Below are 26,661 nucleotides of genomic sequence, written 5' to 3'. Positions count from 1 at the left end.
AGGTGTGGGAGGTGACCTTGGCTTAAAAGCCTCAGGCCCTACAGGACCAAATATCTCTTAGAACAGCTCAGAAGACATAGCTTCCAGGGTCCAGCAAAGGACAGGCCTAATACAAGAGTCACTGAGCTCAGGCAAACCCAAAGTATATCATCCCCACCAGACATCATTCTCCCAAGACAGATGCAATTTACTGACAGGGATAATTTTCACCATAAGTGATGTTGTTAAGTGATATATGTCTTACTAGGTTGCCAGACGAACAGAGCTAGAAATTTAACTGAGGTTAAGCTGTCAAGGAGAAGGAATAAAGTTTTGTTTACCTTTTTCCTACAATAATCAATGTAAAAGAAATAAAAAAAAAAAAAGAAAAGAAATACAGAAGAGTCAAATAGAAGCATTAACAAGATGGCTGATTTAAATGCAACACACACTATATTAAAAGTAAATGAACTAAATGATTTATTCAAAAGATAAAAATTGTCAGACTGGATTAAAAAAATCAAAGTTAACTATATGCTACTTATGAGAGACATACTTGAAACATAAGGATGTAGAAAGATTGAAAGTAAAAGGATGAAAAAGATATACCACGCAAACTCTAGCCAAAAGAAAAGCTGGCATAGCTATATTATTCATGCAAAGTAGATTTCAAGGCAAAAAGCAATATGGAAATAGAGATGTTTCATAATGATAAATGACTCAAACACCAGGAAGATATAACAGTTCTAACTTGAATGAGCCTAACAAATTCTCTAAATATTTACACAAAAAATCAAAGGTACAATGAGGACAAGTAGATAAATTCAGAATCAAGGTGGAGTTTAAAACAACTTTCAGTGTTGACAAAACAAAGAAGTCAGGAAGAAAATAGAAAAGTTGAACAATATTATTAGCAAACTTGACCTAACGGACTTGTGTAGAATATTGAATGGAATTTTTTTTTTTTTTTTTTTTGAGACAGAGTCTCGCACTGTTACCCAGGCTGGAGTGCAATGGTATGATCTTGGCTCACTGCAACCTCCGCTTCCCAGGTTCACATGATTTTCCTGCCTCAGCCTTCTGAATAGCTGGGATTACAGGTGCACACCACCATGCCCAGCTAATTTTTTTATATTTAGTACCGACAGGGTTTCACTATGTTGGCCAGGCTGGTCTTGAACTCCTGACCTCATGATCCACCTGCCTCGGCCTCCCAAAATACTGGGATTACAGGCGTGAGCCACTGAGCTCGGCCGCAAATTTTTTAAAGACAAACAAAACATATACATAAAGCAAATTTAGCAAATTTCTAAACATTGAAATCACACGGAGTGTGTCTTCTGATGAAATAAGACTAAGCTAGAAATCAAGAGCAAAAAGATAATGAGAAAATCCTGTGTGTTTGAAAATTAAGAAAAATACTTCTAAACAACTAACCCTTAGGTCAAAAAGGAAATTACAATGTGATTTGGAAAATATTTTGGACTGAATAATGTATAAAATCATGTGGGCAAGGCAATCTTAACATAAGGCATCATATGAGAAGTATTAATATAACTAACTTTACTAACCAGAAAACAGTTGAAAGGAATATTACCAGTACTGAGTGACTATGCACAGGAAGTGGCAACATTGGATGAGACACTAGCAACCAACTAAGAAATGGGGGGAAGCCCTTTCATCCTGTTTAGTAATATGAAAGTCTTTGGATAAGGAATCTAGTGGGAATACTTTCTCTATATTTAATCAGCATTCTGTGTCAATTTATAAATGCTGCCTCCTCTCTCATTTATAAATATCCAGACTGACTCAGCCTAAGAAATCCTAAATTTGGCAAATTCAGAATGTCTTATAAAGGTTAAATTGCAAAGGTTAATAGTGATCTTATTCACTTGAACTTTTTCACCTGTCTCTCCCTATACACTTTATGGGAAAAAAATACCATTTGTGAAAGTACACCAATCAGTATACAGATTTGCTGGAATATACTATCTAAATATACATCTATTTAACCTGCTTTGAACACTGTCAAATAGTCATAGCAAATTCAAGTTCATTTAATAATTTACTGACAATATGTTTATAGTACCTTATTAGGTATTAACACATCAAATTAACAGAACCCATTCTCTAGATTCAAAAGATTTATAATCTGGGTAGGGACAAAGTCGTGAACTGAAGACACTATGGATTCTGTGAAAGTGAGGAGCCAGGGACTTCTACTCCTGGTAATGGAGGATTAGATAATATTTATCAATCTTCCTGATGAAGTTACTTAAAAAAGGTGCTAGACAAAATATGGGGAAAAGGTTTTGGTAAGTGCATCACAGAGCTAATAAGATAGGGAGGAAAGACCTGGCCAAAATTAGAAAACTAAAATCAAGATGAGTGAGCCTACATCTCATGGTTGTGTTTTGTTTTAGTAGCTACTGTTGACATGGAAAAGGCAGTCATAAGGCTGAGCATAGCTTCTGGCTCTCATGGGACTTTGGTACCAAAGTTAGAACCTGGAGTCTTGGATGAGGGAATGTAGTTTGGTCTGCAATCCTGAATAGCTAAACCTGGGAGATAAAGGTGAATGGACGACAGCCCAACACTGAGTTACTACAGGCCCTGAAATCGGATAAAGGTGATCCCAGACTGTGGAACTGATACAAACTTTCAGTTGTTCTATTTCCATATGGGTGTCACTAATAAATAGCATATATCTGAATTCTTTTTCTTTAATCTGAATAGGCTTTTATCCATTTACATTCAATGTAATTATGAATATATTTAATTTGTTTCTACCAAATAAATATCCAGCTTTTCCTATGTTCTTTTGTTTCTTTTTTTTATGTTTTTTTTGGGGGGGGGCGGGGGGAGGATTCTTTGTTTTTATTCTGTGTGTGTGTGTTTTTTTTTTCTTCTCTACTAGTTTGGAATTTATAACCTCTATTTTCTACTATTTTCAATGATTATGCTAGAAAATTTTCACATGTATTTTTAACTCATCAGAGTTGAACATTCCACAATATTTTTATTCCTTTTTTCTGAACTAAGGACCTTGAACACTTGAATTACAATCAGCTACTCTTCTAATTGATATGCAACTGTTATTGTGTTAATTCTAATCTGTATTTTCCATTCCACGAAATATTATTTTACAGTTTATTTAAATGCATCTACATATTTACCAATTCTTTGCTCTTCTTTTCTTTTTGCATTTCAGAGTTTCATTTAGTATACTCTTCCTATTGTCTGATGAATATCTTTTAGAATCTCCTTAAGTGAGGTTGATAAACTCTGTTTTGGTTTTGTTTTCAGAAAGATTCTTTATTGTGCCTTTGTTCTGGAAAAATATATTCCCTGGGTATAGAATTTTGGTTTACAGTTATTTTCTCTCAGACTAATTGTCATACTTTTGAATCTAATCTGTCTTTTCTCTGGCTGCTTTTAAGATATTTTCTTTGTCTTTAATCTTCTAGGATTTTACTAGGTGTCTACATGCAGATTTCTTTTAATTTTTTCAACTTCAGATTCACTGGGCTTCCTGATTCTGTTAAGTGAAGTCCTTCAATATTCTTGAAATTCTCAGGAATATTTCTTCAAATATTGTTCTATCCATTTTCTCTTCTATAACTCTGATAAGATACATGTTTGACCACTTTATTTTCTCTCCCATGTGTCTTTTTTTTTATTCTTTTTTTTTTTTTTTTTTTTTTAAGAGATGGAGTCTCACTCTGTCACCCAGGCTGGAGTGCAGTGGCACAATTTTGGCTCACTGCAACCTCTGCCTCCCGGATTCAAGTGATTCTCCTGCCTCAGCCTCCTGAGTAGCTGGGATTACATGCACGTGCCACAATGCCCGACTAATTTTTTTGTATTTTTAGTAGAGACAGGGTTTCACCATGTTAGCCAGGATGGTCTTGATCTCCTGACCTTGTGATCTGCCCGCCTCAGCCTCCCAAAGTGCTGGGATTACAGGCGTGAGCCACTGTGCCCTGCCCCCCGAGTCTTAATGTTTCTTTTATGTGTTTCATTTCTCGGTCTAAGTGGAATTCTGGATAACTCCTTCAGTTCTTACTTTCATTTCGCTACTTTCTCTTCAGCTTTATGTAACTTTATGTTAAACCTATCCATTGATTTTTTAATTTTAATTACTTAGTTTTTATTTCTATCAATTGTCTAGTTGCTTGCTCTCTCTCATTTTCAGGTCTTTCATTTCTTGATATATATTAAACATTCTTATATTCTCTTTTGGATCATTTCTGTATCAGAAGTTTTCATGAGTCTGAACCTGCTGTTTGTTGTTTAGTTTGCCTTTTACCTATAGTATCTTGTAGTGATTCCTTACTGTGAGCTAATTTTCCTTAGAACTTTGTGGAAATTCTTTAAGGTCTGGTATTGGTGGCCCATCTGGAGCCGCTGCCGCCATGATGCTGGCTGCAGCTGGGGAGGCGCGGCTGGGGTTGCGTGCTGAGAGATGAGTAGACGGGAGGACCTGACTGCAGAGAGGAGCTACCCACTGAAAGTCTCCTCTGAGCTGTTCTGTCACCCAATAAAGCACCTCTTTGCCTTGCTCACCCTCTATTTGTATGCATAACTCATTCTTCCTGGACACAGGACAAGAACTCGGAATCCACTGAATGACAGGGCTAAAAGAGCTGTAATACAAACAGGGCTGAAACACGCTCCTTGCTTGCCACATTGTGGGTGATGAGGAGTGAAAACAGAAGAAGAGCTGTGGCCCTTCCTATGCCTGGTCCAGTCGCAGCCTCACAGGGAACCAGTGCCTGTGTTGGTGCCTGGAGCTGCCTGCCCTGCTGGAGCCGGTGTGCTTGGCTGTGTGCAGTGGCTGGACCTTACGCTCACTCACTCACACACCCCTTGCCCTTCTGTGCCTCGCTCATCCTTGGCAGGTGTGGAATCCAGGTTGGTAGGGCAAGCTGAGTGCAGCCTGCCAGGCTGAGCAGGTGGAACAAGCCCGGCAGGCTTGAGCAAAACTCAGGCAAAGGCACCACCAGCCACAAAAGTTTCTGGCCAGAAAAGCGACAACCCAAGGATCCTGTGACAGTATGAAGATAGTTTCCTTAAGGAAAACAGTTTTACTTGCTTTTTTCAGATGCCTGGGGCAATTATAAGACCTGGACCACCTTTAATCAAATTGTCAGTTTGTGGCTTTTTCAAGCTACCCAAGTAGTATGAGTTTGGGTTGCAAACCTCCTAAAAGCTCACTTATGATTATAAATTCCCAAGAGAGATTCACACCCCCTTCCACCCGTGGCTCAGTGCCAAGGACCAAGACACGCAGTTTTCCTTACTGATAATGGGGAATTACTTGTAGTTCACTCTACATGTAGCCCTTTAAAGACTCACCATTGTGTGTGTGTGTGTGCACAGAATTCCTTATTAGACACCCTACTTTGGGGAGGCCCTGGGCTTCACTTCAAGGACCCAGCCTTGAATAACTATATTCAAAGTTACCCACTTCAATAAATCCCCACAGGCTGAGGGGCAGCTTTAGGGGTTTTTCCTTTCACTCAGTTAACTTCTACATTCACTCAGCTTCTGGCTTGCATATACCTTACTTTTTGTTAGTTCATGGCTGCATTCAAGATGTTGATTTTTATATTTTATCTAATATTTCAGTTGTTTTCAGTGCTTTAGTGGGCACCTCATTCACCATGTTGCCAGAAAATGCATTATTCATATATTTTTGAGGTCTTTACATCTATATTTCTAAGTTAAATTGATGTCTAATTTTATTTTCTCATATTGCTTATATTAAGGTAACATTAATCTCATTAAATGAGTTGAGTAGTTGCCTCTCTTCTTCCCATCCTCCAAAACAGTTTCCATATGATAGGGATGAATGGTTCCTCAAAGGTTTTACAAAACTGATTTGTAAAACCATCTAGATCTGATGTCCTTGGCAAAGTTGGGAAAAGGTGGATTTATCATCAGTTATTCAGATTCTTTAAGGTTACTGATATATTCAGGTTGTCCCTTTCTTCTTGAATTAATTTTGATAACTTTTTTTCTAGAAAACTATCTACATTTCCAAATCATTGGCATATAGTTATCCATAATATTCTTATGTTTTAAAAAATCTCCATAATGTCTGCATAGTAATAGCCCCTTTTTTGTTCATAATTTTTTAACTTATCAGCTTTATTAGAGGTCTTATTGATTACTTTTTTCCCATTATTTTAAAGTTTTACTATTTAAAAAAATATTTTCTTACTTCTTTCTTTAGGTTTTCTTTGGATTTCCTTTTCTGGCTTCTTGAGTTGCACTTAGGCATTAACTTTTCAGTCTTTCTTGTTATTTTACAAAGGCATAACAAATGGATCACTTTAGCAGTATTCTATAAATTTTGACAAATTTTTTGTCATGCACTTCCTAACATTTTGTAATTTCCATTGTGATTTCCTCTTCAACCTATGACCTGTTTAGGAGAGTACTTTTCAAAGTTCCCAAACATTAAATTTTTTTTTAATGCTGGTTTTTATTTTACTTGCTTTTAAGATGAAAAATATATCTGTATATGAGCTTCTTCAAAACGGTTGAGATGGCTGAGTGTGGTGGCTCACACCTAAAATCCCAGCACTTTGGGAGGCTGAGGTGGGTGGATGACCTGAGATCAGGAGTTCAAGACCAACCTGGCCAACATGGTGAAACCCCATCTCTACTAAAAATACAAAAAAAAAAAAAAAAAAAAAAAATTAGCCAGGTGTGGTGGCACACACCTGTAATCCCAGCTACTTGGGAGGCTGAGGTGTGAGAACTGCTTGAACCCAGGAGGCAGAGAGGTTGCAGTGAGCTGAGATCGTACCATGGCACTCCAGCCTGGGCAACAAAGCAAGACTCCATCTGAAAACACACATACACACATACACAAACACACACACACACACACACACACACACACCCAAAATGGTTTTCTTTGTCATCTATTATGTGGTTAATTCTTGTAAATGTTGCATGTATATTTTATTATTTTTTTGAGATGGAGTCTCGCTCTGTTGCCCAGGCTGGAGTGCAGTGGCACCATCTCGCTTACTGCAATCTCCACCTCCCAGGTTCAAGTGATTCTCCTGCCTCAGCCTCCTGAGTAGCTGGGACAACAGGCCACCATGCCCAGCTAATTTTTGTATTTTTAGTAGAGACAGGGTTTCAATATGTTGGACAGGCTGGTCTTGAACTCCTGACCTCAAGTGATCCTCCCACCTTGGCCTCCCAAAGCGCTGGGATTACAGGTGTAAGCCGCCACGTCTGGCCTCGATGTATACTTTAAAGGAATATATATTTCCTATTCCCTGGGTATGGGGTTCCTTTGATCTATTTGATAAAGTTTAAATTTGGTTTTCAAAGCTTCTGCATTCTTACTAACATTTTTGTCTGCTTCATCTATCATTTATCTTTCTGATAGCACTGGTTTAAAATCTCACATTATGATGGTGGACTTGTCAATTTTTCCTTTAAGATTTTCAGGTTTTTTTTTTTTTTTTTTTTTTTTTTTTTTTTTTTTTTAATAGAATTTATAAGAAGCAAGGGTATGTTGTTAGGTACCTAGTTCAACATGGCTTGTCTTGGACGGTTTTATTTTGTTATCACTAGTTTACCTGTATTAATACTTGCTTTCTTAAATTCTATGTTCTTTCACATGAATGTTGCTTTTAACCATTTTTGGTGACAGGTGGCTTGATATCTTTACGCCTTTGTTTTTGAGCTTTCTGCATGGTGTTATTTATGTGTGTCTCCTTTAAGCAGCATATAGCTGGATTTTCCAGCTATCTAGTCTGCTTAGTCTATTTACATTATGATGAATACAATTATTTAGATTTATTTCTATCATATTATTTTGTTCTAAATGCAACTCTTTCTTTTTCTGCTGTCCTCTAGAACCCCTCACTTTGGCTTCACCTTTTTGCCTTCTATTGTACTGATAAGTTGTCTATATTCTTCTGCTTATCTCTGCTGCCTCCCTTCTCCCCTGACCTCCACACACACGGATTGGGAAGCTGTAGCAGAGATTGCTAGGCTAGTTCCCCACCTTATGTCCAGTATCTTTTTCTTACTTTAAAACAGAATTCTTACTGCTAGCTGAGTGCACTGCTGACCAGAATGTAAATGCCCTTCCCAGCTTCCCTTACAACTCTATGTAGCAAATGGGATATAGCTAAAGTGTTGTGTCAAACTTCCAGGAAGTCTCTTTAAAAAGGAGGAAGTTCCAGCTGCCATCATGGACCAGGAGGATGGATGCCAAGCACTAGGATGGTAGAGCAGAAGGACAGAAAGAACTTGGGTCTCTAATTAAACTTTGGATCTGCCATACCCATCCTGGGATGCCTTCTTCTGTACTTCATTTATAGGAGAGAGTAATAAATGTCTCTTTTATTTAAGCTACTAATTCAGGGATCTGTTTTATTAGAAGTTGAATGCAATTCCTGATACAGAAATTATAGAAGGTTCTAGAATTTTATTTCTTTACAAGGCACATTAACTACCAAGTTTAGAAAACAAAACAATTCTTTTTCTAGTTAATTGACTAACTGTAGTAAACTGAATATTTAAAAATATTTCATGAAATTCAGTGTTCAACTGTTTCTTGTGTCCTATGCCTTCCTTCCAGGTTCACTTTTCTTCTTGCTGGATGAAGCAGGTTGCAGCTGACATGCAAAGAAAAGCTGAGACACAAGAGTGAAGAGTCCTAATGGCATTGTAGCCCTCAGTGCCAGTGTCCTTACCCCTGCCCTTCTGGAGGTTTGATTATATAAGCCAACAAACTGTGCTTATATGCGGTCACTTCAGGCCAAAGAATCCTGACAAAAGGAAATAGAAAGCTACTGAACAGATGTGTTCCTGTGGCATTTGCCTAATTTATCCATAGTGAAGTAACCAGAAACAGTATAGATTTAAATTCTTAGAGAGGAAGTTGATTTAAAAAAAAAAAGATAAAGAAGAAACTACATAGGAGAACCACCAGAAGAGAAAGATAAAAATGAAGAAACCAAAAATAACATGGCTCAGAATGCTGCCTAATTTATCAAACTTGTCAACAGCAGCAGTTAAGGGTAGAAATATGTTCTTTAAGGACAAAACAAAACAGACAAAAGTTATCAAATAGTATTAGTCCTCAAAGGAACAATAAAAACCACAAATAATTGTCGATAATACATCTTTTTTTTTTTTTTTTTTGAGACAAGGTCCTGCTCTGTCACCCAGACTGGAGTGTAGTGGTGCGATCTTGGCTCACTGCAACCTCTGCCTCCCAGGCTCAAGCAATCCTCCCACCTTAGCCTCCAGCATAGCTGGGAACACAGGCATGTGCCACCACGCCTGGCTAATTCTGTAACTTTTTGTAGAGGAGGTCTCATTATATTGCCCAGGCTGGTCTCAAGTGATCCTCCTGCCTCGGCCTCCTGAGTAGCTGGGACTGCAGGTGCATGCCACCATGCCCAGCTAATTTTTTAACCTTTTGTAGAAAGGAGGTCTCACTATATTGCATAGGCTGGTCTCAAGTGATCCTCCCGCCTTGGCCTCCCAAAGTGCTGGGATTACAGGCATGAGCCACAACACCCGGGCCAATACATCTTTATATTTCAATTATTTAAAATAGCCTAAGGACAATACTTGCATACTAAATTTCCTCTTAAAACTCTCTGGCCACTTTGTACTCAAACACAATATATAAATAGTGCATTTTACAACTTAATTCAAGATTTCACTTATTTATTTTGGCCAGGTCCTGTTTTCAGCACAGGAAGAAAGTTCCTTTTGCTGGGCATGCTATGCCTTATATATTTTTTAAATTCAAGATTTTTCCCTTGACCATGACAGTAGAATAAAAGCTCAAATTTAAGATACATACTAATCTAGGACACAAACAATTGTTCCACTGAGGTGAGATTTTAAAATGCAAGAATAAAATTCTATTATAACATTCACTTTATACATATTCTTCAATCTACATGTGACTACCTAAAAAGCAAATCATATATACATTCTTTATAATGCATCAAGAGGAAATCTATGAGTTAAAATGGATATTTAGAAAAGAAAATAATTACCTTTGATGCAAGGTTGTCTACTAGAGCAATCATAGAATTCTTAAACAAGGTAGCAGCAGTCAGAGGTCGCTTGGTCACCTCTGTAATGCTCAGTTTGCCTTCAGGCCACATATTCTTGAGCACAGGATTCGAACTGAGAAGCAGAGAAAAAACAATTCAAATGTCACATTCAAATAAGCTGGATAAAAACTGATAAGCAATTCTGCTGAAATGTATCCTGAGAATTATAATTGGACTACAGACTGAACTCACAAGGCCTAATTGGAAAGATGATTCCATCCAGAAAATTATGCTGCAAGTATAATGACTGATACTGCAATGCAAATTGAGATTTTTTCCAAACTACAGCGTATTTAAAAAATTATTCAAACTTCTTTAAAGTGACATCTTTATTCTACCTACCTAGGACCCTCAAATGGTCAATATGGCTCTTACATATAGAAAACAAATTCATTTATGTGATGGTTAGAAAATGAGGACAAACCACTAGTAGAAAAATGATCCTCAGTGTCACAGCAGAAAACATAAAAGTGGCAACATCTTTGAATTAAAGCAAGTATTTATATATTAATAGAACAGTTAACACTACAGAACACCCGATCTTAAAAACACAGGTAGGAATATAAAATAACCATTTTTATATTGTCCCTAGTAAATCCGTTTACTGCAGTTCAAATTGTGAACAAATTTGTAGGTAGCACTGGCAGTTATAATATTTTATTGATGTGACATTAGGACTGTTGCAGTCCAATTCTAAAAATGCGTTTCAGGCCAATTTTCAGGTTAAAATTATATATTCATCATTCTGCTCTGTGGAGGTATTTTTAAAAACGTGTAGTGATCTCAACTGTCATTTTTTTCTGGTTTCATTTTGGGTGCTTTTGATGTTAAACTAATTGGAACTGAAAATGTTGCTTGCTTCCTAGAAACTTTTATCAGAAAAAAACTTTCCTTAGAAAATTGGGGGCTGAGAAGAGAAAATAATTAACATTAGCATTCACTGCTAATTGTTCTTACTACTGCTAACATTTTATCCACTTTCTTTCCCTCATATAAAATTTTAGAAATTGAATTGGATCTCCATAGCACCCAGAATGTTTCTGTATGTAGGTGCTCAAAATAATAGCTGCAAGATGAAAGAGCAGATGAGCGCAAAGCGAAGAAGATAAATGGTGATGTGTGGATTGACTGGGTCTGTGAATACAGACAGAGCAACACTCCCAGCCCTCACCATCATCAGCAAGCAGTGCCAACTACTGTCAAAGTGGCTACAAAATGCTGCAATAACCTGTGGTTTATGAACCCACTTTCATTACTTTCTAGTCCTATTCCATAATTTTCCATTTGTACACTTATATCAAAATGACTACATAGATGTATATTGTTTTTCCTTAACCTTTTCATTCTTATCTTTAGCACAGACATAATTTAAGGCAACATTCTTAACTTACAGTGCACATGGTTCCTGAATGCCATTCTAACACTTACTGAATAGAATTTTCAGAAAGTAGAAAACTGTACTTTGTGTACTTTGAAAAGTCTGACACATGTCAAAAGACTGTGTCTTTTAGTCGCTGGCATTTGGTCTATGCAGTTTCTACTCCAAATTCTTTGTCTACCTTACTCACTGTTGGCCATATTTGGAGACTATTCCTGCACTACACTGTAAAGGTTGGAAATGAAGGAAATAAGATAATATGTTAAATAGCAGAATTGATACAAAATGAATCCAAACAGTTATAGGGAGTCATTTTAAAGAGAAAGAACTTTCAGGCCAAGTCATGACTGTAATATTTTTGTTTTTCTGAGACAGCGTCTCACTGTCACCCAGACTGGAGAGCAGTGGTGAGATGATAGCTCACTGCAGCCTTGACCTTCCGGGCTCAAGTGATCCTCCCACTTCAGCCTCCCGAGTAGCTGGGACTACAGGTACGTGCCACCATGCCTGGCTAACTTTTTAATTTTTTGTAGAAATGGGGTCTCCCTATGTTGTCCAGGCTAATCTCAAACGATTCTCCCACCTCAGCCTCCCAAAGTGCTGGGATTATAGGTGTCAGCCACCGTGCCCAGACTGAATGTAATATTAACAAAACAGTTTTCAAAATATTTTAAATACCCAGAACCCTTATCTTAAAAGGGAAGCTCCTCCAGAGACCCAGTATGTATAAAAGGTAAGGCAGATCTCATCTGGCTAACAAGAGCAGTAAAGAGTAAAAGTTTGTGCACCTGGAATGCAAAATGCTTGCTCCCTTCCTCCCTCCATTTACACAGACACACACACACATACATGCATGCATACATGTGTGTATACTATCAAGGTCTACAGAACTAGAATCCAAGGAACACTGCTTAAAAATAATTATATTGCTGGGTGTAGTGGTGCATGCCTGTACCCCCAGAGGCAGAGTTGGGAGAATCACTTGAGCCCAGGAGTTCAGTGTTACAGTGAGCTATGATCACACCACTGTGCTCCAGGCTGGGCGACTGGGATAACACTTCTAAAAAAGAAAAAAGAAAAAGAAAAATCATTATATTAACATATACAAAGAAAAAATGGATTCAAATTTTGGAAGGCTGTTAGCCATGGAAGCATCAAATAGTGTCCAGAGGTGAAGGTGGCTCATTCTAATACCATCTAGGAGGAGGATTTTATCCAATAAATAAATAAATAAATAAATAAAGTCAAGACTTCCCATCTCACGGGCAAGGTCTTTCCTATTATGGAATATATGCAATATGCTGCATTTAACAGACTTTCAATCTTTCACCCCTTTGGCAAAACTATTCCTACGGTGAAATGGATTCATCTTAGCCTGATGCCTTTACTTGTTGGGTTTATCCAAGTTCCTTTGTTCTGACTCTGTGCTTACCAGGCAACTAAGCATTCTGGATTCCATGGGTAATAATGAATCAGAGTTCTCACTGCTATTTGATTTCCCAAGCAGGTTTTCCAATAGGGAAAATCAGCCTGTTACATGAACACAATTACAGTTGGTCCTCCATATCCACGGCTTCCACATTCAACATACCATGGATAGAAAATATTTTTTTAAAAGATGGTTGTGCCTGTACTAAACATGTACAGACTTTTTTGGGGGTCATTATTCTCTAAGCAATATAACAACTATTTACACAGCACTTACATTTTATTAGGTTTTATAAGTAATCTGGACATGATTTAAAGTATCTGGGAGGATGTGGGTAGGTTATATGTAAATACTACACCATTTTACATAAGGGACTCGAACATGTATGGATTTTGGCATCTTTGGTGGAGGAGGGTACGGGATGGAATTAATTCTCCATGGATACTTCGGGACAACTGGATTCCATTCCATGTCACTGTTAGATTTTCCACTAGAAATAAATCCACATGCTGTTTTGTTTCTACCTGGCCCAGAGAGCCTGGGCTGTATTAGTTCACCACCAAAAGGTGAAGCTGTTCTCAGTAGCTGAACTTCTGGGCCATGGTACATTCACAAAGTTAACAAACACCACCTCGTGCAGCCTCTTGGTACACAGACTGGCAACACACCCTGATGGTACCACTGGCCAAATAAGGCTGTTTTTTCCAAGTTGAGCTTTTAGCATTTTCTGCACAGAGAAATGCTAGACTCCGTCATTTGTCCCTCAAAATGAATGTGCCTTACCTGATAAATTAAGCATTGAAATTCCCTTCTGAAAGTCCTTTTTCTCCATGCCCAGTTCTTCCAAGGATCCTCTCTCACATTCCTATGTCTCTGTAACTTTCTACTAATGATAGTGCTATCATTAATCTTGGTGGCTTCAACATCCACACAGCTGAACCATTTGATGACAATTCTTGAAAGAACTGTTTAAACACAATGTCTCTATATCCTCATTTCCTGTATTCCCTTGAGCTCACATCAATGAGATATTTGTCTTCAATGCTACATGGAAACCAGTGTTGTCAAGAGTCCCACTGACCCTGGCGTTAGCAAATCCAATGGTCAGTCTTGGTCCTCTCATCACTCCTGCTTTTGACAAGATTTGATGTAGTGTATCAATTTTTTTCTTCTTTAAACACTTTTTCTTGGCTTGGCCTCTGTGACACCAGATTCCCAGTTTACTTCCTTCCCCACTGGCATGCTCTGTTTCCTTTGCTAGTTCCTCTTTCCTTGTTTGACTCTACATGTTACAGTGTCTCAGGAATTAGTCTTTTTAACCTCTTCTCTTTTTGAAATCCACGCTCACTCCCTACATACTCTCATCTAGTCTAGGGCTTTAAACACAATCAATACACTGACGACTGTGAATTTATATCTCTAGCCCCACCTTTCCCCTGAGAGCCACATGCATATTTGCAATTGCTGATTTGGCACTTTTAATTCGGTATCCAAAATGCACTTCAGACATAACGCATCCAAAACAAAACTCTTAATTTCCCTGAACCAATTAGCGTTTCCTCTTGTCTTCTCCTATCAGGCTCAGGTATCACCTCTGATTTCTGTCTTCCTCTCACACTACACATCGTCTCTACCAGCAAATCTTGTAGACTTTACTTTCAAAATATCATCCAATCTGACCCCTTTTCATCATCTCTGTCACCACCACCCAGGCCTCAGCCTGCATTATTATTATTATTTTATTTTATTTTATTTTTGAGACAGAGTCTTGCTCTGTCGCCCAGGCTGAAGTGCAGTGGCGCAATCTTGGCTCACTGCAAGCTCTGCCTTTCGGGTTCACGCCATCCTCCTGCCTCAGCCTCCCGAATAGCTGGGACTACAGGCACTCGCTGCCACACCCCGCTAATTTTTTTTGTATTTTTAGTAGAGACGGGGTTTCACTGTGTGAGCCAGGATGGTTTCAATCTCCTGATCTCGTGATCTGCCTGCCTCGGCCTCCCAAAGTGCTGGGATTACAGGCGTGAGCCACTGCACACGGCCGCAGCCTGCATTATTAAACTCGCCTGCTTTACTGTCTATTTCCATGCTTGTCCCTTACTATGTGCATTTTACATAGTAGTAGCAGCACGGATATCTTTAAAACATAAATCACATCACGTCACATCACGTCATAAATTCCAACGCTTCCCTTAATACTTTCTTCTTACCCGGACTCAGGCTCTATGATCCAGGATCAACCTACCTTTCTAAAGTCACTCTCCCCATCCCTCACTTTGTTTTCCCCACAAATCAAGCTCATTCCCACCTTGGGGCCTTGGTACTAGCTATTCTCTCTGTCTGGAATGCTCTTCCTCCAGATATCTGCATGGCTCCCTCCACTTAATTCAGGTCTCTGCTGAAATGTCACCTCTATAAGAGGCCTTTTCTGACTACCCTATCTATAATTCCTTCCCAGCCCCTCCTCGTCTGTACCCTTCAATCTCTTACCTACTTTATTTTTCTGCACAGCACTTGGCACAAACTGAAAGTTGTTTCCTTGTTCACTAACTGTCACCTTCACTAGACTATAATCTCCATGAGGCCAGGGACTTTGCCTATATTTTTTCACAGCTGTATCCCAGAACATAGAAGAATGTGTGCCTCAAAGGTACTCAATATATTTTTGATAATCTACTGAGCAACTGACTAAGTAGACTTAATAAATCAGTGAATACAGTTCTTTAACCTGTAAGAAGATGGCCAGGAATCCTCTTTCTTCTTCATGGACCTTCTTTTTAAAGTATCCATACTGGATTTAAACTTATCATATGCTTAGTTTTATTTTGCCATAACTTTTCCACATTTTGTTGGTTTGTGAGAAGATTCTGTCGGCTTAGTCACCATCAGTGCTCACTGACACTAGATGCCACTCTGATACCAGAGTGGTCTCTTATTTGGGGGTGAAGACACTACAATGGGAATCTGAGTATGCAAAACTTCTAGCTGGGCCAGATGTCACCTGACATTTCTTCATCACACTGGCCTGGCCTGAGGACTGCTGAGTATACTGGTAGGGGATGCTGGAAGGCTGGCAGCCGTGAGCACAGAAACTGAGGCAACCCAAGGGAAATCAAATCATATTATTAGCAGGGCCCTGACCAAAATTTATAGATTTTATCATAAAGTTAGTTATATGCTATTTATTAAGTCTGATAAAGCAGAACAAGAAAATGTGCCAGAAACTCTTAAAACTGCATATAAATATAACCATGTGCATATATTACATATGTCAATGAGCTTAATCGAGTTAATAAAATTTAAATCTTACCTGTTATACATAAGGCGCTTGAAATCTTGAAATAAAGTATCTTTATTTTTGTCAATAAAACCAATGACAGAATAGCTAACAGGAGAGAAATCACAGAAAACATGTATTATTTACCAAGCAAGAGCCACATTTAAGCTTTTCTAGGAGGCGACAAGCCTTTCCACCGTTAATTATGCAATCATCTAAAAGCTGATGTTGTTCACCTTGTCTGTATTAAAGGATACCGAATTTACCTACTAAATAGAAGGGACTTTGTTTCTATTCGGCAAAAGGAGAGCAAGCATCAGTACTATTATTATGATTAAGATGATAATTTCCTACTGGTTTATTGCTTACCTCAAGAAGATGACTTTTTAAAAGACAGCTGTATTTATCATCCAGCATTACTAAGATAAAAGCAAAACAGCAACATACAGGAACTAACAGTCTCATCCGTAGGGAGATCAAGTGACTTGCCTAAGGTTCACTCAATGTTCAGGGTAGGATAAAAGAATCCAAGAAGAACTGCAAAGGATGGTAAGAACTGGATAAGCAGAGGAGAAAAAGGCAGGCAGATCACACAGGGAAACAGATCAAATAGAGTGATGAAGGCAGGCACATGCATGGCATTCTGGAGAGAGAATGAGGAGGCCAGTATAGATGATTTGGAGGAAGGGAGATGAGTAAGGTCTTGAAAGTCCAGCTAAGACTGCAGTTGGTGGGAAGAGTGGGAATAGAACTATACTACTCCAGTGACTGGCATGAACTCTAGAAGGAGTGAATTCAGTTTTGGGGTTCTAAAAGTAATTGAGGACTCTGGGTGATTAAGACAGAGGCTAAGAGATTAAACAAATAGGAACTTTAGATACAGCTACACCTTACAGTTCTGCTCTCGTGCCTGTTTTCTCCCTTGACAATCAGATCAGTATAGGCAATTCCCAGATCTCTAACCTGGATTCCTTGCCTTACATATTTAATTCTGCAAGAAAGTTCCTTCAGCCTGTGCTGCCCATGGGTACTTTAAGGTTACCATATCCAAAATTATTTCCTTGCCTGCCCCGACCTAGGTCTTCTTAATACTTTCAAGTCACTTTTGACTGAACCTTTGTGATGTGATCTCAAGCTACTCTTCCAGATAGTTCTACTTCTCTGTGCTATACAAAAAAGGATACACTTCAATCAGATGGACCTAGTTGCTATTTCCTGAATATTCTGTAGCACCTTTCCCACTTCTTCTTATAAAAATAATTCCTAGCATTCAAAGACCAGCATCAGCCCTCCTGGGTTTATTACACAAACCTGGAAGTATTTCCTTACTCTAAATTCCAAGTGAGTAATTGCTATTACTCATATGGCAATTATTTTAGACCACTGTTATTGTATACATGTATATAAATGTGTATGTGTATATATGTGTGTTTACATGTGTATAAATAATAACACATATAAACGTACCTATGTGTATGTATGCATCTTACATGGCAAGCTCTTTGTGGGCAGGGACCATACTTTATGAAGTATTGAGCACACAGAAGATACTCAGTAAAAATCTAGAAAAGGATTGAAGAGTTTAAGAAGTGAAGAGGAAGTCTGAGGCACTGAATATCCCTCAAAAGGGTTAGTTGAAGTTCTAGACTAGGAGTCTAGAAAGCTAGTTATTATCTCAGTTCTTCTGTAAATTTGCTAAGTGACATTGAGTAAGAACTGTACTCATTCTGCATAAGTTTCTTCATCTGTAAAACGAAGTGGCTGGTCTAGGTCATCTCTAAGGCCTCTATCCAGCTCTGCATTTATGCCATTCTGCATTGTATGAAAGTACCCTGTAAGTGAGGCTTGGATTTTTAGTGGAGATATTTGTATGGTACTGGATCTTCTCTCTTCAGTATTACGGAACCTGGGAACATGACCAGAAAAAGTGGAAAATGGTGCCATTCCATCACTAATGGTTAGCTTGACAGATGGCGTGATAATTTTGAGCCATATCATTTTATGGTCCTAGAATTTTAATTTAAATCAGGAACAGCTATTAAAATTTCTTTTTAATTTTTTAAAAATTAAACATCTTTTCGGCATTTATAGAGAAGATGATTTACCTTTTTTTGTTTAATCTCTTCCTGCAATGGATTACATGTAAAGAATTCCTAATGCAAAACTAAGAAAAGAGTTCTTTAAACAATAAGACGAGGAGCAGTGTTCAGTGGACAGCAAAGGCATAACAAATATAGTAGGCTAAGAAATGCAGCCCCAACAAAAGTTTCACATCAAATTCCCTGGAACCTGGGAATGTTACCTTATATCATAAAATATGTGATTAATGATCTTGAGGAGAAGCTCATCCTATATTATTCAGATGGGTCCTACATGCCATATGAAATGTCACTTTAAGATAGAGGCAGAGCGGCTAGGCTCGGTGGCTCATGCCTGTAATCCTAGCACTTTGGGAGGCCGAGGCGGGCAGATCTATTGAGATCAGGAGTTCAAAACCAGCCTGGCCAACATGGTGAAACCCCGTCTCTACTAAACATACAAAAATTAGCCAGGCATGGTGGTATGCACCTGTAATCCCAGCTACTCAGGAGGCTGAGATACGAGAATTGCTTGGGCCTGGGAGGTGGAGGTTGCAGTGAGTTGAGATTGCGCCACTGCATTCCAGCCTGGGTGACAGAGTGAGACTCCATCTCAAAAAAAAAAAAAAGAAAAAGAGAAAAAAAAAGAGATAGAGACAGAGGGACAGTTAACAGACACACAAAGAGGAGGGCAATGTGACTGGAGTGATGCAGCCACAAGCCAAGGAATGTCCAGTGCTACTAGAAGCTGGAAAAAAAGGAACAGATTCCTCTCTAAAGGAACCCCCAGAGGGATTGTGGCCCTGCTGACACCTTGATTTTGAACTTTTAAACTTCAGAACTGTGAAAGAATAAGTTTCTGTTGATTTAAGCCACCAACTGTGGTGAATTTGTTACAGCAGCCCTTGGAACCTAATGTACTAAGGTAGTTATAATTTTTAGTTATACTTTCTGATCAATTTCTACTTTATTGTATTGTTAATAAAATATGACTAGTAAGAATTTTACTTTTCAAATAATATTTGGAAAATAATGTAGCAAAAATGGTTTTTGCTTATGCAGTTACCCAACTATTCATAGAACTTCATATAGAGGAGTAATTCTCACCCAGGGGCCTTTTTATGCCTACTGTTTCTTCTACTTGGAAAGCTTTCTCTTTTCTCTCCCCTGTTCCTAATTCATTCCCCTGACTAACCCTCTTTTACTTTTAGGACTCAATTTGGATGCCACTTCCTCCAGCAAGACCTCTCTATGCCCCTCTCAGTGGGCTAATTATTCCTCCTCACTGCTCCTATAATGCCTTGTGCTTCTCTAGTTTAACTGTTTCCAGTCTTCATTATAGTGACCTTTGATGGATGTAATTGCCTATATTCTTCACTACACTGTTGGTTTCTTTAGGGCAAGGACCATCTTATCCGTCTTTCTATCTCAGTTCTTAAAATACTTCCATGATTTATTGACCCACCAGCTGATTTTTACTGAATCCTAACTATGCCAGGCACTGCACATGGGCACATAGTGTGTGTTCAATAAACGATTGAAAAGCAAGGAATGAATGAAGCTATGCCATTTTTTCAGTTGAACAAATTAAAATACACTGACATATCAAATGACCAAAACATGCAAATGAATATAAAACCAATATACATTTTTCCTGGTTATATTTTCTAAAGTGAGGCGGCATGCAAATCATGGTAGGTACCAATGTAAGATACTCACACCACATCTCCTGCATAATGTCGAATTCGAAAATCTCGATCAAACTCCAGAATTTTGTCTGAGGCACAGAGCTAAGAAATCAAGAAGGATATTATTTTGAAAACAGACATTTTTGCTTTCCTAAAAATATAGTCCAACTTAATATGAAATGATGATAATATCACAAATTATGACATCACATTGTGTGGGGCTTGATTTAAAAATATGGCTTATGTATTATATAGTAAAGACTAAACTTTCACTAGAAATCCACACAGCTAGACTACATTTCCTGTCCACTCTTACAGATGGATATGGCCAAGTAACCAAGTTCTGGACAATGGAAGTAAAGTGTGGCTGTTCTAGGCCTAAAACTGGTGAAAAGTGAATGACCCCCCTTCTGTGCTTTCTTCTCTCCTCCCACTAGTTGGACACAGAGGGTAGTCTCTAGGGCATGGAATAGTCAGAAGACAGAGGAAGTTTGGGTCCCTGAGAGAGACACAGACTTCTACTATGTTATGAACTTTAATCTTGGCCATAGGGCAGGCACGGTGGCTCAGGCCTATAATCCCAGCACTTTGGGAGGCTGAAGCAGGTGGATCGCTTGAGCCCAGTAGTTCAAGACCAGCCTGGGCAACATGGTAAAACCCCATCTCTACTAAAAATTACAAAAGTTAGTCAGGTGTGGTGGCATGCATCTGTAGTCCCAGCTACTCGGGAGACTGAGATGGGAGAATCCCCTGAGAGTGGAAGGCAGAGACTGCAGTGAGCCAAGATTGGGCCACTGCACTCCATTCTGGGCAATACCGCGAGATCCTGTCTCAAAAATGAAACCAAACCAAACAAAATTTAGCTACTCTCTTCATGCAGTTCAGCCTACCCTAACTGACAGAGTTTCTTTCTCCTCTAAGGTCCACTTAAGGAGGACCATACTGAAGGCTTACTAGTTGTTAGGCACATACATCTTATTCGGTCCTCACTGTTGACATCTAAGGTATAACGATCTCTCTATAACACACATGGAAACTGAGGCTCAAAGAGGTTAAATAATTGGCACAAGATCACATAGCTAGTAAGTGGTACCCCTGGGGAGGACTCCTGGAATCGAATGTAACATCTGCGCTCTCTTATGTACACGGAGGCCTGGCTTATCTGTCTGCTAAGCTGAGACTCCAGTTCAGGACTATTGCTTCACAGAAGATAAAGCTTCTGCAGCTCTTTCTCACTGAAGAGGAATAGTTTATGGGAAGGCAGTTTTTATATGGCTGTGGAGGTCTCTATGACTTTCTACAATGTTCCTTGTTATAGTAGGACCTAGACTTCTTTGTCTGCCCTGTGAAGAATCACTTGGAATCTTACAGTTTTTTAAACAGACACCTAAGAGAGTCCACAAAAGTTTTCCTGGGAAGGCCGGGTGTGGTGGCTCATGCCTTTAATCCCAGCAGTTTGGGAGGCCGAGGCAGGCAGATCACGAGGTCAGGAATCCAAGACCATTCTGGCTAACACGGTGAAACGCCGTCTCTATTTAAAAAATACAAAAAATTAGCTGGGCACGGTGGCAGGTGCCTGTAGTCCCAGCTACTCAGGAGGCTGAGGCGGGAGAATAGCGTGAACCTGGGAGGTGGAGCTTGCAGTGAGCCGAGATCGTGCCACTGCGCTCCAGCCTGTGCGACAGAGCAAGATTCCATCTAAAAAAAAAAAAAAAAAAGTTTTCCTGGGGAAATACACAAAACCCACTTAGGTTCTAATGTTAGGTAACAAATAATCTCAAGGTGTTTTCTATTAATTTGACAAGTGAATAATTATAGGAAATTAGAGTCAGACCTCCAAGGTTCAAATCTTGGCTCTACTATCTACTCACTCTGATTTCTTTAATAATTACTTATCTCAGAGAGTTGTCCTGAGGATTCAATGAATATGGAGAACAAAGCAGCTACCAAACAGAGAGGTCTCCAAAATATTTAATTCCCCTTTCCTGCTCTCTCTCTTATTAACCGCTTTTACAAACCATTTTATTTACAAAACTCCTTAAGGAAAAGGACCCAAGAGATGTCTACACTAATGGAATATTCTTACATTTGGATACTGCAAAGTCCCAACCGATCTGAACATAGGAGGTTTTAGATTTTTCTTTACTTTTTTGGTAACAGCAAAGTTATGTATCTATCATTTAATTTTTTATATTAATAATTTAAATAATAATTTTATGCTTTATTGGATCATCTGCCTGTCTCTCCATGGCAACTTTAATGTGGAGGAAACAATGTAGTCCCTAAATGAAGTAACTTTTACAAGACAGAAACCTCTAATTTAACATGCCAATAAGTCTAGCTAATCAGTAACCAGTAGCAAATGATGATATCCAGCTCAACACACAGAATAGCATATGTAAGAAACGGTTCACAGTGATTAAAATATTTTGATAGTTTGATCGTTTCTTTTCTTCATTAGGTAAAATCCCAAAGAAGAATACATTTTAAAATCTCTATCTCAAAGAAATAAAAGGTATTCAAACTGGAAAACAGAAGTCAAATAATTCCTGTTCACTGATAACATGATCTAATACCTAGAAAACCCTAAAGACTCTTCCAAAAGACTCCTAGACTTGATAAGCAACTTCAGTAAAGTTCCAGGACATAAAATCAATGTACAAAAATAAAAAAGCATTTCTATACACGACCAATAACATTGAAGCTGAGAACCCAATCAAGAATTCAATCCCATTTACAATATCCACAAACACTCACACAAAAGAAAACCCTAGGAATATATTTAAACAGGGAAGTGAAAGATCTCTACAAGGAGAACTACAAAACACTGATGAAAGAAGTCATAGATGGCACAAAAAAATGGAAAAACATACAATGCTCAAGGATTGGAAGAATCAATGTCATTAAAATGCTCATACTGACCAAAGCAATCTACAAATTCAATGCCGTTTTTATCAAATTACCAATGTCATTTTTCACAGAATTAGAAAACAATCCTAAAGTTCATATAGAACCAAAAAACAGCCCAAACAGCCAAAGCAATTCTAAGCAAAACAAACAAAACCAGAGGCATCATATTACCCTGACTTCAAAATTATACTACAAGGTTATTATAAGACAGCATGGTTCTGGTACAAAAATAAACATATAGATCAATGGGACACAACAGAGAGCCCAGAAATAAAGCTGTATATCTACAATCAACTGATCTTTGACAAAGTTGACAAAAATAAACGATGGAGAAAGGATATGCTATTCACTAAGTGGTACTGGGAAAAATAGCCATATACAGAAGAATGAAATTGGACCCCTGTCTCTCACCATACACAAAAACCAGCTTAAGATGCATTAAAGACTTAAATGTAAAACCTGAAGCTATAAAAGTCCTAGAAGAAAACCTAGGAAAGACTCTTCTGGACATTGGCCTAGGCAAAGAATTTATGACCAAGACCTCAAAAACAAATGTGACTTAATTAAACTAAAAAGGTTCTGTACAGCAAAAGAAATAACAGAGTAAACAAACAACCTACATAATCAGAGAAAATATTTATAAATTATGCCTCCAACAAAGGACTAATATTCAGAATCTACAAGGAACTCAAATAACTAAATAACAAAAAAAATTACATAACCCCATTAAAAAGTAGGCAAAGAACATGAACAGGTATTTTTCAAAAGAAGAAATACAAACAGCCAACAAACGTTTGAAAAAATGTTCAACATCACTAATCATCAGAGAAATACAAATTAAAACCACAATGAGATATCGTCTTATACCAGTCAGAATGGCTATTACCAAAAATGTCAAAAATAGATGGCATGGATGTGGAGAAAAGGAAATGCTTATACACTGTTGGTGGGAATATAAATTAATACAACTTCTATGGGAAACAGTATGAAGATTTCTCAAAGAAATGTAAACATTTCTTTTAAACAGTAGTTCTAAAAATAGAACTATCATTTGACCTAGCAATTCCACTACTAGGCATAACAAAAAGACATTTGTGCTCGTATGTTTACCATAACATTATTCACAATAGCAAAGTAATGGAATCAATCTAAGTGTCTATCAACAAATGATTGGATAGAAAGAAAATGTGATATACATATATATAATGGAATACTATGCAGCCATAAAAAAGAATGAAATCATGTCCTCTGCAGCAACAGGGGTGGAGCTGGAGGACATTATACTAGGTGAAATAATGTACGTTATCGCTTGTGATAGCTAAACAATGCATATGCATGAACACAAAGATGGAAATAAGACACTGGGGACTCCAAAAGCAGGGGGGTGAGGGTTGAAAAATTACATATTGGGTACAATGTTCACTATTTGGGTGATAAGTATGCTAGAGGCCCAAAGTTTACCATTATGCAATATAGCCATGTAACAAACCTGAACATGTACTCCCCAGATCTAAAATAATATAAATAAATAAACAAATAAGTAATCACTATCTCAGCACTTGTCTTAGGGATACCAAAAGAAAGAGCTACTTGGTCTAAAAGTTGGGAAACCTGGGCTCCCACAAATTTGAAAAGAAAAGAAAAGAAAACCCTCTCCACAGATAAATTACTATTTAGCATTTCATGTCAAATCAGTAGCAAATACTGATGTAGTATATATAGTTACTCTTACAAATGACATGGCTGGGCGTAGTGGCTCATGCCTGTAATCCTAGCACTTGGAAAGACCGGAGGGACAGATGACCTGAGGTCAGGAGTTCAAGACCAGCCTGGCCAACACAGTGAAATCCCATCTCTACAAAAACACAAAAATTAGCTGGGCATGATGGTGGGTGCCTGTAATCCCAGCTACTTGGGAGGCTGAGGCAGGAGAATCGCTTGAACTCGGGAGGCGGAGGTTGAAATGAGCCCAGATTGCGCCATGCACTCTAGCCTGGGCAGCAGAGTGAGACTCCATTTCAAAAGAAAAAGAAAAAAAAAAAGGAATGGATATTTCAAAATATTTGGTTGACACATTTAATTCAGGTATATAAATGGCCAAGGTAGAAGGTATCAAAATGAGGTAGATTTGATTTCTCATGTGAGACTCATAGCTAATTTAAATGAAAATTTAAATAAGATTTATTTGGTATGATTGGGAAAAATTCAATTCAACTTTACAAACACTGATTGAATGTCTACCATCTGGTAGGCACAGTGCTAAGTGAGTCTCCAAAACCTGAACTGTGATTATAAAGGGCATTTATAAACTTTCCCTCAAAGATAGGACATTTGCCCACGTAATCATGCCATCTTTAAAAACATCACTCTGAATTATTTAGGTGACTTCTAACTTGGCTCAGTGCTCTGTCCCTAGCACCTAGGATTGCACCTGGAAGATGAGAAACACTTATTAGGTATTTATGGTGTAAATGGGGAATGACTGAAGCAGTCCTAACCCAAAATCCTATTATGAAAGAGCAGACTGTAGTATCTGAAAGCCAACTTGTAGTAGGGTTACAATCAATTCTCAGTAACAGACCAAGGAGAATATTTTAGAAAAAACTGGCCTAAAATCAGTATCAGCTAGTAATCTATTTCTTGATGATTTGGGCTTTAGCTAGTTAACTGTGGAATTTCCCTGTTCTGATTACATAATTTCATAGGAGACGAAGTTAGAAAATAGACTTTATTCACACTAAAAAATGGCAGTGTCATAGATTTATATGGAACTGTGGAGAGGCAGAAATGTTTGCCCCCTTTTTCTATGGATGTGAAGGAGCAGGGGCCTGTTTTCCCTTTAGCATATGGTTACTAGACAAGACTATGTGCAGGGAAGTCTCAGGGGTGATGATGATGTCTTCCTCTTCTAACACAAATTTCTTGAACAAATACTATGCAAATGGAATACTCCATGCAAATGATATGTCCATATCAGCACAAAGGTCTGATAATCATAATTGCCACCAATTACTACAGATATGTGATCTGTTTATGACATTTTTAGATCGTGAAAAATGGAGAGTTAAAAGGATACCCATTTATTTAATGAATAAGTTTCTTTGTAATAACTAGAATTACAACTAGAATCTCTCTGTTTTCAAGAAAGTCATATGGTCTGAAGAAGTACGGCAGAGTACACAACACATTTTGTTACTGAGGATTACAGTATGAAGTCAAGGACAAAAGCTATTTTCCATGCCAGAATTATCAGATGCAGGAGTAAAACTCTAGCACATGAGCAAGGCCTCTACATCTATTGGTTATAAATGACATCATGCTTTCTAAAGAATCATGCTCATTTTTCCTATTTCTACGAAATTGTATGGTCTGGAGCTCCCTCTCCTGGATTAACATGATTTTATCAATTTCTTCATACTATAAACCAGAGAGGCAGAATTTATCCACAGCAATAAATCATTTAATGGATGTTTGTGACTATTCTTTCTTATTAAAGGGGACATTCTTTTAACCCAACACACGAAGTCATTTAACTCCATCAAACAATAAGGAGAATCTCACAGATAAACGGAAGAAGGTATCATTAAACACATTACCTTTCGGCTGGAAAAATGGCCATGTTTGCCTAATTTACTGTTCAGTGCTTCAAGAAACATTTCATCAGTGACTTTGCCGACATTCATGCAAGCGTCATCAAGGATTGCAATGATCCCTTTGTGCTGCTGCTCCACGAGGTCAACAATGATCTGATTGTTGAAGTAGTCAATCTGTAGGACACAGCAAGGAGGCAATTCTGAAGAGAACAGTGAC

The 26,661-nt window shown here is 38.2% G+C and overlaps 1 protein-coding gene across 1 annotated transcript in view; it reads right to left on the bottom strand.

The window, feature by feature from the left end:
• MYO1D (myosin ID) overlaps positions 1 to 26,661 on the bottom strand; it is a 389,352-nt gene that overhangs the window by 239,163 nt on the left and 123,528 nt on the right. The window contains exons 11-14 of the mRNA XM_017890881.1: positions 26,448 to 26,618; positions 19,973 to 20,043; positions 16,209 to 16,283; positions 10,035 to 10,167 (exon numbers count right to left, since the gene is read on the bottom strand). Of these exons, the coding sequence (XP_017746370.1) occupies positions 10,035 to 10,167; positions 16,209 to 16,283; positions 19,973 to 20,043; positions 26,448 to 26,618 (450 nt within the window). The remainder of the gene's footprint in view (positions 1 to 10,034; positions 10,168 to 16,208; positions 16,284 to 19,972; positions 20,044 to 26,447; positions 26,619 to 26,661) is intronic.

This window comes from Rhinopithecus bieti, unplaced genomic scaffold (assembly GCF_001698545.2).
Source record: "Rhinopithecus bieti isolate Rb0 unplaced genomic scaffold, ASM169854v2 scaffold_19652, whole genome shotgun sequence".
Taxonomy (NCBI): domain Eukaryota; kingdom Metazoa; phylum Chordata; class Mammalia; order Primates; family Cercopithecidae; genus Rhinopithecus; species Rhinopithecus bieti.
The sequence above is the reverse complement of the archived record's forward strand: the minus strand, read 5'-3'. Positions and strand labels throughout refer to the sequence as shown.